A 15,315-nucleotide genomic window follows, 5' to 3' on the forward strand; every position below is an offset into this window, starting at 1 on the left:
ATGTACCATTATTTTCAGGATCTGAAATGTTTTTCTAATCAAATTTTTACTGTTTTCCTCAATGCTGAATTGCAGATGGTTTGTAACCGCCACTATCCTATTATTTTTAAATAAGAATGCTGTATTCTCACTGAAAGGCTGAGTGTCAAACCTCCTATTAATTTGTCTCTCCACCTTTCAGTATTCCCATGTCACCCACTTTAGCTAAATGGGAGTTGTGTGATGCACCTTAGGGAGCAAATCCCCATAAACATGCAAACACGGTAACCTATTTCTAAAGAGGAACAGCTGAACTATTACACTTGTTTTCTCAAAACAGCCAGAAGATAATGGGTCCAGGTTTGTCCTCAGCACTGTTTCTGTAACCCCTGTGATTTCAGTGCATTGCAGGTGCCTCACGGATGGGCAGATCTTTGTGTCTTGTTTTGCCCTGATCATTGTCAGAGCACCAGGGTGAGATTGAACCTGATGGAAAGCCTGGTGGTACAGGTGGACTGTGCAGGCTTTTTGTCTTAGAAGCATGAAGCAAAATGGCAGAGCAGGTACCTGCATCCTCGAGAAATAGCTGTCTTTTGCTCACAACACTTGCCCTTCATCACCATAAAAAATATATTTCAGCATCTCAGTGACCTTCCTTCTGGTGATCAAGATATGGGCATTTGTGTCTCAGTATTTCTGTATTTGCCAGGAGAGCTTGAGAAGGAGCAAAACAAGTCATTCATGGCTCACTAGAGCAGTGAGTGGTTGCAGCTTTTGACAGCGTGACAACTGAGTAATAAGATGTTTTCACATGGTGGCCCCGTGTGATGTCCTCAGCATCTTCATGCTGTGCTAGAGATTCCCTGACCCAGGGAATGACATGTGAAACAGGGCAGTTCCTTGGTGTTTCATAACCACTGCCTTTGGCTAAGGATGTGCATGCAGTTTGGCTGGTCAGAAGGTTTTCAAGTGCAAATAATTTTTAGCTAAAAAGAGACTAGAGGTAAACCAGCTTTTTTTTTTTTTTTTTTTTTTGTATTTGTCTGTGTATCTCACATGCAACAAAACAAGTTGGTTTGTAAGCACCCAACTCAAATTCCTCCTTGAACCTTCCAATATGAGCATTTGGAACTGTGGGGTTTGCTTCCAGTGGCTCGGACTTTTAAAAATCTCATTTGATCCTATCAAAGGTGCAGAAACACGGGTACAAGTATTCCTTGGAGAATGACTGGATGATTACAATGTCCCTTCAATGCCTAACATGGAGCAGGCTTCTCATCCGACCAACGTGTCTCAATGTGAAAGGCATAAATATATCAGATTATGCTAAAACCCCTGGGCAGGCTTTGTGAGCGTGGTTCTGGCTGTGGTCTGGGCTTCAAGGTTCAGTTTGAAAGAGGGGGTTGCCAAAGCAGGGGTGAGCAAGGATCTGAGGGAAGTCTTACACACGTTCCCGATAGTCATCGTGGAAGGGGTCCTGTCGGTGAGACATGAGGAACAGATTAAAAGTTCCCTAAACAGCCTACAATTATGTGATGCTAAGAGCAAAAATGTCTCTTCTAGGAAAGACGAAAGCCACAGTCCCACTCAGGAGCGTGCAGGCTCTTCCAAAGCTAATGTATGATGGAGGTGTGGGAATTGTTAATTACTTCTGTGGAAAGAAAACCACTGTTACTGCTTTCTATCGGTTCCTTTTTCCAGGCTCTTCCCAGTTTTCACATGTTCCTAATTTTCTCAAGAAAGTTCCTTGAGGGGTAGCAATGTACCTTTCAGGGTTGGCTCAGTCTAAAGGTGAATATTTTGAGAACTCTCAGCAAAAGCAGCCTGGCTGTTTTTACGATATGTGGGCGTGAAGAGAAACCAGCTATTCCTATTTGTTCCAGTTGCAGATTCTCTGACCTCATAACTCAAGAAGAGCTGACGCTAGGAAATTTGAACCCAGCTTATTTTATAGACCTCAGTGATGAAGGAGAAAACAGTTCATGTCTGAAGAAAATCAATTCAATATTACTGGAGTTGGGAGCAATTAGAATTGAAGGCCAAATTTTGCTTTGAAGTACTGCAGCACAGCCCTCCTGAAATGCCAGTCTGAGGGCAGAGCTCATCCTGGCACAGTTTGTACATATTGATGAAGAATTTAATTTTTCCTAGAATATTAAACAGTGGTTGAAGGGAGGAATGTCAGATTTATTCTGCATGAAAAGCCCAATTCCAGCTCTGGTGCCAAACTTTGGGCTGGGCCAAAGTATATGTAATGTTCATTCAGCAAGGAGTAAATATCTCAGCCATGTCAATGGGAGGTTTGTGTAATGATCAGAAAGAGGATTTTGCCATATACAAGCAATTAGCTTTTTCAGATAACATTATTTATTCTGAACATAGCTCTTACATTCAGTATTGCTTGGCAAGAAAATATGTCATCTTCCACTCTTTCTTTATTCTGTTTCCTTTTTTCCTTCCTCTCTCTTTTCTCCCTGCTCCCTGTCTTGGGGCATCTCCTTTGTTCTTCCTTCTTCCTTTCCTTCTTTAGAGCAATTCTCTTAAGGTTGCTATCTGCAGAGGTTTCCCTAATATCTTCCAGGGGCTAGTAAAGAATTAATGCAGGAATTCAAGTGTCATTTTGGGGCTTTGACTCAACATGTTGGTGGCAGTAGGGAGAGACAAATTCCATTTTTACAAACCCAGAACACAGGTATGGACAACATCTCATCAAAATATGGAGTTCACATAAATCCATTGAGTAAGTTTGAATCAGCCTTTGACTTGGGTTTTTCATTGAGTGAATTTTGTTGTTTCTGTCTAGCTGAGCACTTGTGTGAAATTCCACATAAAATTCCACCAGGTCTGCCCCCTTCATCTTCAAATAAGCTTCTTGACCTAAGAAAAACCACTATATACTGCAAATCATTAAAGGGAACAGACATGTTAAAACCCCTTAAACCCATAGCATATTTACAGAAAGTGGATTTTTCCAGCTCCTGCCTTTATTGAATTGATATTGAGTTTGCAGGCAAACTGCAAATGAGCAGCTGTTATGAATTCCAGTCTTCCTACTCCTAAACCATTGAAAGACACCTCCACAAATGACCCAGCCATCCTCTGACATCTCATGATAAAAATCTCTGCTTAATGTGACAGAAGTGTCCCTCAGCAAAGCCCTCCAGGTCTAGCTGAGGTTGGTTTGTCAACTAGGGCTCTGTTCCACCCAGTTCAAAAGGATTCTACATTTTCTAGTTTGGAGGCAGAGCACTCCATTCTTACACCTCAGCTGAGTGTCAGTTGTCATGACATATATTTGGGGTTAAGCAAATGTTGTGTTTTCACTTTGCATTAGGAGGCATCCTTTTAAATTGATTTTATATTCATAGGCTGCATGCCATTTGTACATGGTTGAAGATTTTGAAGATATGTAGAGATAATGCCTCTAAGTGAGTAATTTTTCTCAGGGACTATAATAGAGACTGACAAGGAGACACAAATGCCTGGATTTTTATCTCCTCTCCTATTGGGGATGATGCTGTGTGGACACTTCAGACCCACCTCAGAATGCTCCATCTGTTTCACAGTACTGCCTTCCTTGGGCAGCCTGTGTCAGTAGCTTTTTCTAACTTCCAACAAATGAAAGACCTTCATATGTGTACTGGAAAAGGAGGTAAGACCTAAACCATCATAGCTGGGACAGAGACAATACAAAGCAACACATTCCATTTTCAGAGGGCTTCAAACCTGTTTTTATTATAGCATGCATGCTTTTTATACATTCTTACAAAACTCAGAAGTTTACACTTTACTCAATGGTCGCGAAAGACAAACAAAGTGCTTTTTTGGAATAGGCAGTTGCAGGTTTCTCTTATTTATCCTTCTTTCTTTCTTGGTTTCTATGTTAATGACCTTGGTAGAAAATTCTTTCAGGAGTAAACATGGATCCTCTTATCAATCTTCTTTCTGGCTCACAGAAGTCACTGTAAAATCTCTTCCACACTAAACTACAATGGATTGCATTTTTTCCCAATTTGTTTATTGATAAAGACATGAACAAAATATAGACATGAAATATAAATGTGTGTGTTAATTATAACCAACACTGGCATGCCCAGACTTATTTCCTCACAACTGCTGCTATAATATGCCTGTTTTAAGGTGCACAGGAGGGGCAGAGAAAACTCTTCAGCATAATCATACACACATCATGAAAAGACATGTAAATACATCCCACGAGGTACCTGCTAGGAATGTATTTCCATAGCTGCCACCAGCAACTCCTAGTCTCTGCAGGGTGAGTTTGATTATATTCATGCCTGTGAACAAATGAATGAATGAATGAATGGGTGAGGTTTTTTTTAAACAGAGATTATGACTGGTTACTTTGCCCTATGATCTAAAAATATTATTCCCTTTCTGCCATCTGCTTGTGTCCTCCCTTTCCTTTCTTCCCCCTTGCAATCAGCTCATTTGTTTGAGGCTAGTGGCAGCACTGTCTCAGGAGGGAGGTGTAGGGAGAAGCATGCACTGACATGATCCTGTTAATGAACTGTGCCACCAAGATAAGACTGGAGCTCTGGAGGCGTCAGTCTGCACTGCTGGCTCTCAGGGTGTGGTAATGACAGAACACTCTTGGCCTTGCAGCTGTCCAGCTGCAGAGCCAGCTCCACGATGGCTCCAGCTTGGCAGTGCTCTTTGGGTTTCAGTAGGGCCAGATGACTCACACGAGCTCAGGGTCAGGTCTGCTGCTCTACAGAGTCTGCAAGGCAGTTGATATGTGTGTTTGCCTGGGCCAGGAACTGAAAATGAAGGGTTAGGTAGGACCTGCTCATCCCAGAGGTCCTGCTGCTGGGAAAGCCAAATGAACCACTTCCATCCATCAATGCATCCATCCAGGAGGCTGAAGAACTGTGTTCCGCTGGCTCTTTAGCTCCACCTCTTGTGAATAATTAATAGCCTCTAGAGTTACATAGCCTTCATAGAATCACACAGGAAAAGTTTTAACCTGCTATAGAGAAAGATCTGAATCTTCATTAAAACTTAAAGGACTCTAAAGAATAATTTCTGCTGCAACCTGCTGGTTTCATCCCTGCTAAGCTTTCCCCGTGACTTTGTCCCATATGGACTGCATGGCAGCAAGCAGGAAAGCCTTGATGCAATGTGCAGCTGGCACCAGAGCTTGTGATGCCCTCCCTTTCTCACCAGACAGTTGTTTGGGAGCCACAAAGATTTAAAATGTTTCCCTTTCAAGCAGCAGTGAAGCACAGCAAAGCGACTCAGCCTGCCTTTGGGCACATCTCTTTTGCTGCCATTCCAGAAAAAATGTGGCAGAGCTCTCCAGCTGCATCCTCTCCCCATCCTCCCCATCCCTGTCCTACACTCACATCAAGATCTATCATAAGCAGCAAGATAGAGCTGTTCAGCTAACTCACTGCTAAGCCGACAGTCCTCTTATACCAGAAGGGTTTTGTTGAGGGAGGCTGTGCTCCTCCTGTGCCTCCAGAGACGCTATATAGGTGACTGGGCAGTAAAGAATCAGCTAAAATCTCCTGCTCAGATAAAAACTTGGTGTCAGATATTTTGCTTTTCAGTAATGCCATATAAAAAAAAAAAAAACTCTCTTTTGTTTTCAGGGATCATTTCTAAACTAGCTTGTAACAATTGTCATCATAGTCCACTTTTAATCATGCTCTGCCAAGAGCAGCTGCTCCAGAGGTGAAAGGGTGTTTGTGTCCAGCTGCTCCAAGACCCCAGTGAGTGAGCAGAGACAGCACTGCCTCTGTGTCAGTTCAGAATTGGGCCTTGCATTGCTCCTTCTTTTCCTCTCTTCTGGAAATATCACCTCTGGACTGACTCCAAACCTGAAATGTTTTAGCCCTGTTAAATAATTATTATGACAGTTATATGTCTCTTGAAACCACAGGCTTATTAGGGAACCATAATTTTGGTCTGTGCCTTAGGTACTTTCTTCCCTTTTACCCTCCTTTCAGTCCTTCCTAAACTATTCCACATACATTTTTAACACGTGCCAAAGATTTCACATAGGAAAAGAGGGAAAGTTTGGAAACAGCACTGGGTAAGTTAGGTAATATGATGTAATTTCGGGGAATAAGTCTGGATATTTTTTTCCTCCTGCATGGTATGTGCCACGTAGCTTGGAAGATCAGTTAGTGCCTTGGACACGTGCATGGTAGCTTGATGATTTTTCAAGGGACATGCTGAAAAATGGAGCTAGCCAAGCCTGAACCCAGTGCAAAGAGTTATACAGCCTTTGAGCTTCAATTAGTAACTAAACCCAAAGATGAATCTGACTGTAGAAATTAAAAATATGTCAGAAAAAAAGCCTGTAAAGCGCCCAAGGCGCTGCTGATAAATATGGAGCATTTGTGTCTTACAAAATGTATTTTTTCATAATTAGCAGTATATGGATTTGTACTGTTCAAAGCCCAAACAGTGAATGTTCTGTGATGGATGCACAATAAAACAGGACTAATTGGAAGCATTAATTTAGAGGCAGAAGTTGACATGGAGCTCTGAGTAAGAGATGCTTTCTATTACCATAGCAAGTACAAAGTGCTTGCCTGTAATTTGCAAGTTCAAATCACACCACCTTCATGAACAAATCATTGCAAATTGTTGCTGTGTCATTTTTTCCTCTTTCTGTTTTATTGCATGTCTGATAAATATCTTGGACCCAAGGTCATCTTCAGGAAATAGTTGGAATGCAATAGAAATGTTGCTGTAGGTGCTGCTGTGTTTCTGGCAATATAATTGACAGTGAGTGAGCATGCAGGAGCAGCTCCCAGCAGGGACACTTTTGAATAAATATACAATAAAGGAGCACAGAGGAATGGGAGAGTAATGTATCTCCATAAAGAGCTGTATTCTGTACATCCCCCCAAATCCTCTTCTTTAGGCCTGTAAGAGCAGAGGTACGTGTCAATTTTGCTGCTCCCTCTGCTTTATCAGCCTGCTCCCCCCTAGTCCCAGTTCAGTAAAGTGTGATCATGCGTGATGCTTCTGGCACATGGCTGATGCCACCAACATCAAATGGAAGCAGCTCTGGCTCCTGTGCCTTTCTGAGGCAGTGCTCGAAACAAGAAGTCAGATTCTGATTGCATGAAGATACAACCTTAGACAGGTTTCTGGTTATCTTAGGGATTTCAGCCACTGACCTTGGTTCATGCCAGATCACTTGTTTTTAGCCACTATATACAAGTTACTGTTTGTGAGTAATCTTGGGCTGAGCAGCTGATTTACACGTCTTATTTAAATCTCCTATTCGACTGAAACACTGATTTCCAACAAGGTAAAGGGGAAAATTAAGCACCCAAGCACCAATCCAAGGTTGTGCTAAGCTATCATGATGGCTTCAGATGGTCCACCCACCACCCAGTTTTGAAAAGAACAAAAGATGAGCCTTTCCACTTCTTTGACTACTACTTGCAATTCTTAATTGTTCTTTATCTTCATATTATTTCTTACTCCTAATTTGATCACTGGTCTTCAACTCCCAGCTGTATTTTACTTCTTCAGGTCCATTCACCGTTTCCTCTGTTCTCCTCTGAGAGTCATTTATATGTTGAATAATCTTCCTAATTGCACAGGAGTTGTCCTGGATTTACACTGCTGTAGTAGAAGCCACCATCAGTCCCAGGGGACTTTTCCTGACGCTGCTCTCTATGATCCTGGAATTGGGTACCTCAAGCAAGCCTTCTGTTATTTATTTCCATCCAGTTCTTTGAACCCATACTGAACAGGGCTGAACCTCTGCACTTAAAATTATGTCCTTTGTATAATGCCTCTCAGCATTCCTTTCTCTTGGTGTCCTGACCTTGGCTAAGGCTATTGCCAATACATTCTCTTAGCCACGGTAGTTAATGCTAATGCAAGGACTAATGCTCTCCTGCAGCTTTAACACTGATGTGCCACACTTAGTGCTCTGTCTCCAAACAGAATCGCATCCTGATACTGCACTTTACTGTGGGAGTGATTTTGCTGTTCGGGTACAATGACAGCTGAGAATGCTTAAAAAGAGAGAGAGGGGGGAAATGTAATAAAGCAAAATTGTGACAAGACACTTCTGTCAGTATTTCATGGGAATGTAACATCTGACTGCCACATAGCTCTTCCAGCATCTGTCTGGTGAGGACTCAGAGTGGTGTTTAATTGTAGTTCATTCAAAGAGCTTGAACAGAAAGTTCTTTGTTTGTCAACAACTCCACTGCGCCCTAGTTTCAAGATTATGTTTTGCATATTAATAAATTAAGTCCAGACCAAGGAAAGCCTGGAAAAGAGCAGTGTAGGCAGTAAAAACATGTTATTATCTATTTCAGAGATGAATTTGTCTTTCCAAATGCACCTCAGGGTATGTTTGCATTTGCACTGTTTCTAAGGAAACAACTCACAGCTGTGTTGGAAGTTTGTTGCCAATGCACCAGCAAATCTCAAGCCCTCTCTGAGGCCCAAGCAGTCCACACATATTAAGGGAAGTGCAGTGAAGCCAGGTGCTACCACTGAGTTAGGCACTGACACTACCAGAAATCGAATGTCCCTGTTCCATGGCTGGCATTTTTGCATTCCCACCAGAAAAAAAAATCAATAGCCTTCAAGAGCAGAGCAGCTGGGTCATGGGGCAGAGGCACATCTCCCTGCAAAGCATTAGGACAAGCACCTCAGGGCTTAGGTCCTGCAGTGCTATCTCAGTGTGGGACACCCATGTACTGTAAAGTAAGAGGTGTCTGAGCACTTGGTGCTCTCGGTAGCCACCCAAGGTTGCTGCACAGCTTTGCACAGCCACCGTGCTCTTGGAGGGGAGATGGTGCAGGGGAGAGATAGGAGAGCAGCCGCCCTCTATTTTGCCTTCTGATGCCAGCTCACATCAGCAGTAGCTGAAAAATAAGCACTGTGCTTTGGGAGCTATGTTATAGCCTGACTGAAATGAAATGAGGCTCCCAGTGTAGTTTCTGGAAGGGGAAGGAGAGAGATAAGATGTCCACGTCATATCACCAACAACATAACTGGTATTAACGAAACAGAAGTCAAGGATGAATGAGCATTGGGGCTGAGCTAACTTTCACATCAAGAGAAGATCCCCAAGGGCTGTGTGCTGACAGGGCAACATGGAAAAGCTTGTACACTTAATCTCTTCACCAGGGCTGTTCTGTGAATAATCAGAAGTTGTTAGGGTTGTCAGTCCAATTTCCTTCCAAAATAAAATTAAGTGTGGAGGTGATGACATTTCAGAAATGGGTGAAGTAAATTCTTTCCTGAATATAAATAGAGACAGGTTTAACCAGAAAGGAGAGACAAATAAAATATCTTACCTTACCTTACTAAAGTACTATGTGAATAATAATGCAGTAGGGGCCTGCACATTATTATTGCTGTAATTTCGAACAGTTATTCTATGTTGACAGTGTCAAGTACCAGCCCATCATGTGTAAGGCAGGATGACTTCAGTCCACTATGAACACTTAAATCGTTGAAGGTAAATGATGCTTCAGACATGCAATATATTCCTGTGACAAGACAAGACCAACACATGTTCAAAATTGCATTCCAAAGCAGCACACATGTAGTTGGTGGTGGATCTTTTATTTCTTTTTAATGCAAATGGGGATGTAAAAGGACGCCATCCACACAGAAAAGTGAAACGTTTTACTTTGTTGGGTAACTGTATTCATGCTGAATTGCAAATACGAATTACAGAAGTGAATGAACTGCAGAGTTGATAGAGCAGATTTTTATAAAGTGAGATCCTCTTCCTAGCTTCACATGTATTTCCATTTACATTACTCATCCCCTGACTAATCAAATACTTTGTGTCATTGTGTCATCTCACCCTTCTGTTCCTTGTGTATGATATTGCGTATCTCCACCTCTTGAATCGAATTCAGAAGCAATAACACTGAGTGAAATACAAGCAGTGGAATCCTGCTCTCATTAGCAGAAATTATATCCAGCTCCTGCTGTGACCTTACTTATAAGTACATATGATTTACTACACCAACTTGAACCATCATTCCTTCCAGACCAATACCCATCTCCAAAGCATGGCAAAAAATCCATATCTCCATATCAATAACTGTGCAATCTTGCAGTTCACCTAATGGAGCAAAAAACCCATTCTTCATCTCTGCAGCCAGCAGCTGATATTTTCAAGAAGGGAATTTGATCTTCCCCTTTTATCTTTGTATGTCCTAATGCAACATGCACCTCTGACATTCTGGAGTTCCAGGCATGCACCTCTGGTTTTTTGCTGTGCAGGGGCTTTGCTGACCCCCTCTGGCCACAAGCAGAGCTCCTTGGAGAGTGGCTCACAGATCGTCCATGTGGCTCAGTGTGGATGGACCATGATGAACATCAGATTATTCTGAAATCAGCCTTAGCTGAAGCCAGGTTCAATTCAAGACTGCAAAGAGGCAAAACAAATTTTTGTCCCAGAAGCCAAAGGAAAGCTGTCTCTAGTCTGTTGAAAGGAAGAATGGAAATGAAAAGTAAGAGCTCACTTCTTTCCCTTGCAACCTTACATCTAGTCGAGAGGCCTTGCTAGCCTGTATAATCCAGTAGATAATAAAATCAGATCATAAAAACAGCACGCTACAGCCTTTCTGGCGGATTTATGTGCAACCTTACATCCTTGTGCAGTTCTCACAGGAGAAAATCTGGACATGGAAACTTTCACTCCCTATTATATCCCAAGTCCATCTTGGGAATAATTTCCATTTGCATCTGACCCTTTGTATCTCCAAACCAGTCCCCAGTCCCCCATACCAGAAATGTTGACTCCCTTGATCCTGACCTGGTTTGCTTTTCACTTGCCCAGATAATAACCTGGGACTATCAATAATTTGTACAATCTTCCCCTGTCCCCTGCCCATTTACTCACTCTGAGGCAGTATCCCTTTTCCTTTAACTGGGAATGATCAAAAAATCAGAATAAAGCTTTCCTGCAGGTAAATATAGTAATTACTTTCTAATTGTGTCTTACCTGCTCATATAACAAATCACTGCAAGCTCCTCATTACCAGCTCTCATTGGAGATCAAGCACAAGGATAACCAGGCACTTGGAAGTAATAATGTGTTTGAAGGGGGGCATAAGTAATAAATCATCCAAATTACTTTCAGTGAGCAGATGAAATGACAGAAATACCTTCAGGGTTTATAGAAGTTAGTCAGCCTGTGCATTACTACAGCATTCCTCCTGGCTGCAATATCAGTGTTTCTGTACCTGCAGCTGGAGAATTTAAGCTTTTGCAAGTAGAGGAGAAGAAGGTCTGCACTGTTGAAGCAGAGGGGTGTTCTGGTCTGCCTTCCCTTGTCATACAGTGCATTACAATATTCGAAATCAGGATCAGGAGTTACTGGGAAAGATAAACATAGGGTGAATATAGGATAGATAGACAGGGTCTGTTCCTTTACATGTTTCCTTAGAAAAGACAAGTTGAAATGACTGTGCTGTAATGAAAGAGTATCCTGAGTCCAGAATAAGCATCCTTGATTGGTAGGTAAGTCAGTGTAAATTACTTAGAGCTGGAGGTTTAATCCTGAAGAAATTAGGTTTGGAAAAGACATATCATCTGGTGCTAGAATCAAATGCCTTGGACTTGGTTGCCTCCGACAGCAAGTGGAAGGATTTTGAAAGGAGTGCAGCAGGCACAAGAGCTGTGTGGTTTTGGAAAAACACTCTCCAGTTCAGCAGGCACCAGACATCTTGCCTTGCAGGGGCCAGGAGCAGCTGATATGTAGTGTGCTGTTTCTTTGAGAGGCAGCAGCTCCAGTTGCAGCTGAATTAGTGTTTGCCCACTTACCCTCTAATATGTGAAATAAAAATGCTTCCTAATGTATCACCATGGAAAAACTGTCAGGCCCTGTTCTAGTCCACTCTTTATGTCAATGTAGTGTTGCTCTGTAGAGCTTGTTGTTCACTCGGTGTTCTTTAAAAACTGGTTCTGAATGTCCAAAGCAGTGGGATTTCATCTCCTGGAAAGTATCACAATACAGGGACTGCATTTCAGCTTTTCAAACATCACTCCTATTTATCCCTTTATGGTTTGCTATATGATGGTGCAATCTAAATTGGTAGAGGGATATGAGGTAGGATTCCTCTCACCTAGTTTTTATCACCTGAAGAATGGACATCAAGTTAAAACTCATCATCCTCAATGTGACCTCTTTTTCTAATGTAAGAGAGGTGTCTCTATGAGGTACTAGTCAGCCTCTGGATGGAGTGAATTGCCTGCCAAGAGCCACAGCTACCTTCAACCAAGCATGTAACTTTTACATATGTGAAGTTACTCACTATTTGGGGAGCGTTCAGAAATCTTTTTAGGATGGTTTTGAATCCTCCTTTCCCCTTTCTTATCAGTGCTTGGGAAATGGACACCCTGGCTTGAGTTAGCATCAGTGACACGAAATACGTCCTCTCTTTGGCGAGGTCCTATTTTAAGCTTTTAATCGGAGTCCACAGCTATTTGTGTCATTGTCAAAACTCTTCAAAAGGTCCGGTGACATTGATGGTAGGTCTCTTAGAAGCCAAAGGTTCTGCAGTAACATAAATAGGATCAGCAGCACTAAGTGCAGGTGAAAGAAAAGCCAGCTGCACATCCTTTCTGTCTCCCTTGGCAACAGCATCCTGCCAACAAAAACTGCTGCCAAGTCAAGGCTGGAGAGGAAGGGATGTGCATTTGCAAAGCTGGGGCTGGACAAGCTTTGTGTGAGGGGGGGAGCTGTTAGACCAAGGAATGTTCATGTGCTTTTGAAAATATTTTTGGTTTGTTCCATGTGTTTTTGCACAAGGGAATGCACAGAGACTCTGTCCTTATGAAGAATTTTCATCTGAAATTCCAAATTACAGTCTTTGCAGTTTTGGACCATATGTTTCCATCCATGACAGCACGCAGGGAAGAAATCTGTGGTGAATTACTACTTACAGATGTGGCAAATCCCCCAGTAAAGGTTAAAATAAGTGGCGTGGTTCTCTTGTTACACCAGCTGCAGCTTCGTGCTAAATCATTGTTTCAGCAGCAAGCTTTTAATCAGCCCTGAGTTCTAGAAGCTGCTAAACAAGCTGATATTTTTAAGGACCTTTTTTTTTTTTTATAATGCACTGAATATCTTTATTTAGAAAAACCTTCAGACTGGAAACAGTAAGGGAAAAAAGTGAACTGCAAATGGCAGGGAGAAAAGGAGCATCATCACAAAAGCACAGAAATGCAAAGCACACCTAAGATTATTATTCGTACGCTGTTTTTCCACATCCTTCATGAAATTATCAAACCTGTGAAGACAGAGTTTGTGTAACTGCAGGTGAAATATGCTTGTGAGAGCCTACTCTCCTGATAGGGACTTTTGTCCCCAAAAATCAGCATTGGCGTCTCTGTCAGAGTCCCCATAGCTGCTAATGCTGCCAGATCTCAAACCTATTGTCACAACATCACTTCCTACAGATTTGGCTACAGCATCAAAAAAGAAGTCTGGTGGAAACATACTTATTTCCAAGGCCTGGTATAGTAAGAAAGAAGAAAGAACTGGCTTTTCTCTCTAGAAAAGTATTAGGAATTTATTTTGTGAGGAGCCCATGTAACAAACTGCTTGGGCTGTTGCAGCACCCTTGGATGCAGCAGGAACTCTGAGTCAAAAACCCTCAAGAAGCCCACAACTTATTGCTCTCTTAACATTTTCCTGTGCCTTTTGAGGAACTGGTATTTTGCTGCCCAGGACACATTTTTGTGCTCTCCAGGCAGCGTGTTCTTCCAGACAACCAGCTGTGCCAAAGAGACAGAGAGAAACTAAAAAAAGAAAAAAAGGAAAAAAGAAGAAATGGAAGAAGAGAGGCAGGATTATAACTTCAATAATCACAGGACCTGTGAAGTTCTTTATGATTATGAGTTGAAATTGCCCATTCACCACTGAGGAGTGAATAAAATACAGAGTGAGCATTTTGATGCCAGGGAAGGAGAAGGAGAGAGGGTGATCACAATTTCATTCCCTGTATTTTCCTCTGACAGGAATATTAATATCATTAGAGATAATTGAATAAGTGGAAAGTCTGGTGGAGGTGCAGAAGCAGGAGGTAGATCTCTAAAATCTATCCACACACAAAAAGCTAAGCAATGCTCTGGAGGGAGGGCACTCTGCCTTGAAATAGGGACTGAACAGCCTCACAAGGGCATGCAGCTGGGGTGCTTGTTGCTGTTTTGTTCCCGGAAAACGAGAACTGCCAGCAATCCTCTGGCATCTGAATAGACTCGTGTCAGACAAACTGTATCTGGACTTGATGGGAAACTAAGCTGGAATACCAAGCAGCCCTTCAATCTGCTGGCAGAGAGGGGGACTGGCTCAGTAAGTAATCTAGCCTTGCAGTTGCAAAGGTACTCCATAAAGGAGTGAGCCCTCTCGCTGCACAGCCCTGCAAGACACGCCTGCCTGGGCTGTCTCTGTCCTCATTCCTTCAAACCAGTTCCAACAATAACAGCAACTCCTGTGTGCAACTGCCTCATCAGAGAGATGTATTTTTCCTTTTTCCACTGAGAGATGAAGCTTCCAAATCCTTATGATGTGAGCAGGTGAGGATGTCTGCTGACAAGTCCAAATGATATTTTCAGGTAAGTGCTTACCTTGAACGAGCAGCTAGAGTCAGGCTCTTTCTTTTTATTACCCTCTTCTCAGTAATTACTGTTGCCCTGATTGTCAGTAAGCCTTTTCACAAGCTTGAACAGCTCCAATATCTGTATGTATTTAGCTGAGTAGGGGATCTAAATAATTTCTAAAGCACCTATCCCTGTAGTATCTGTGAGTCTCTAGTGCAGTGTGAGAACAAATAGGGAGCTGCTTGCTCTGTGACTACATGACTCTGTTCTTTTTGTATCACATATTGTTTAACTCTCTGGAGGGCCAGAAATTAATTTTGATTCACAGGCTCACTCTCTCAAAGCCTGTGGTGTAAGCGCATTTTAAAGCAGTAATAGTGGTCTGCGATGTATTTGTATCTTTAAAGGACTTCTTGCCACATGAAAACTATAAGCGCTGTTACTGTTGTTGCACAGGGAGTGACAGCAAGAGCTGCTTAATTTGTGTTTGTACATGTGATTTCCAGAGCTTCTGCTGATGCTGTTTAATGTTACTGTAAATAGAGCTGTTACTCCGTGCTTCTCATTCCCCATTTTACCGAATGCTTGTGTGCTGAATTTCAGGTTGATCACTCATCTAATACCAGGGGAAACAGACAATAACTTGTAAGTTAATATCTGGGACTTCTGGCATAACAGATAGACTTTCAGAGAAGAGAAATTTTCAATGCAGGGTAACCTACTTTTTTTTCCCTCCGTTCTGCAACCAATCACAGGGAT

General features: G+C 42.2%; 1 protein-coding gene across 5 annotated transcripts in view; it reads left to right on the top strand.

The window, feature by feature from the left end:
- The window catches only part of TMEM108 (transmembrane protein 108), a 246,723-nt gene that overhangs the window by 214,474 nt on the left and 16,934 nt on the right, over positions 1-15,315 (top strand). Inside the window, exon 1 of one of the 5 annotated variants that reach the window (XM_053997784.1) lies at positions 14,399-14,571. The exons of the other annotated variants lie outside the window; for them this stretch is intronic. Coding sequence (XP_053853759.1) covers positions 14,559-14,571 — 13 coding nt within the window. The 5' untranslated portion in view covers positions 14,399-14,558. Of the gene's footprint in view, positions 1-14,398; positions 14,572-15,315 lie in introns of those variants that run through there. 5 annotated transcript variants of the gene reach the window in all.

Source organism: Vidua macroura, chromosome 1, assembly GCF_024509145.1.
Source record: "Vidua macroura isolate BioBank_ID:100142 chromosome 1, ASM2450914v1, whole genome shotgun sequence".
Classification (NCBI taxonomy): Eukaryota; Metazoa; Chordata; class Aves; order Passeriformes; family Viduidae; genus Vidua; species Vidua macroura.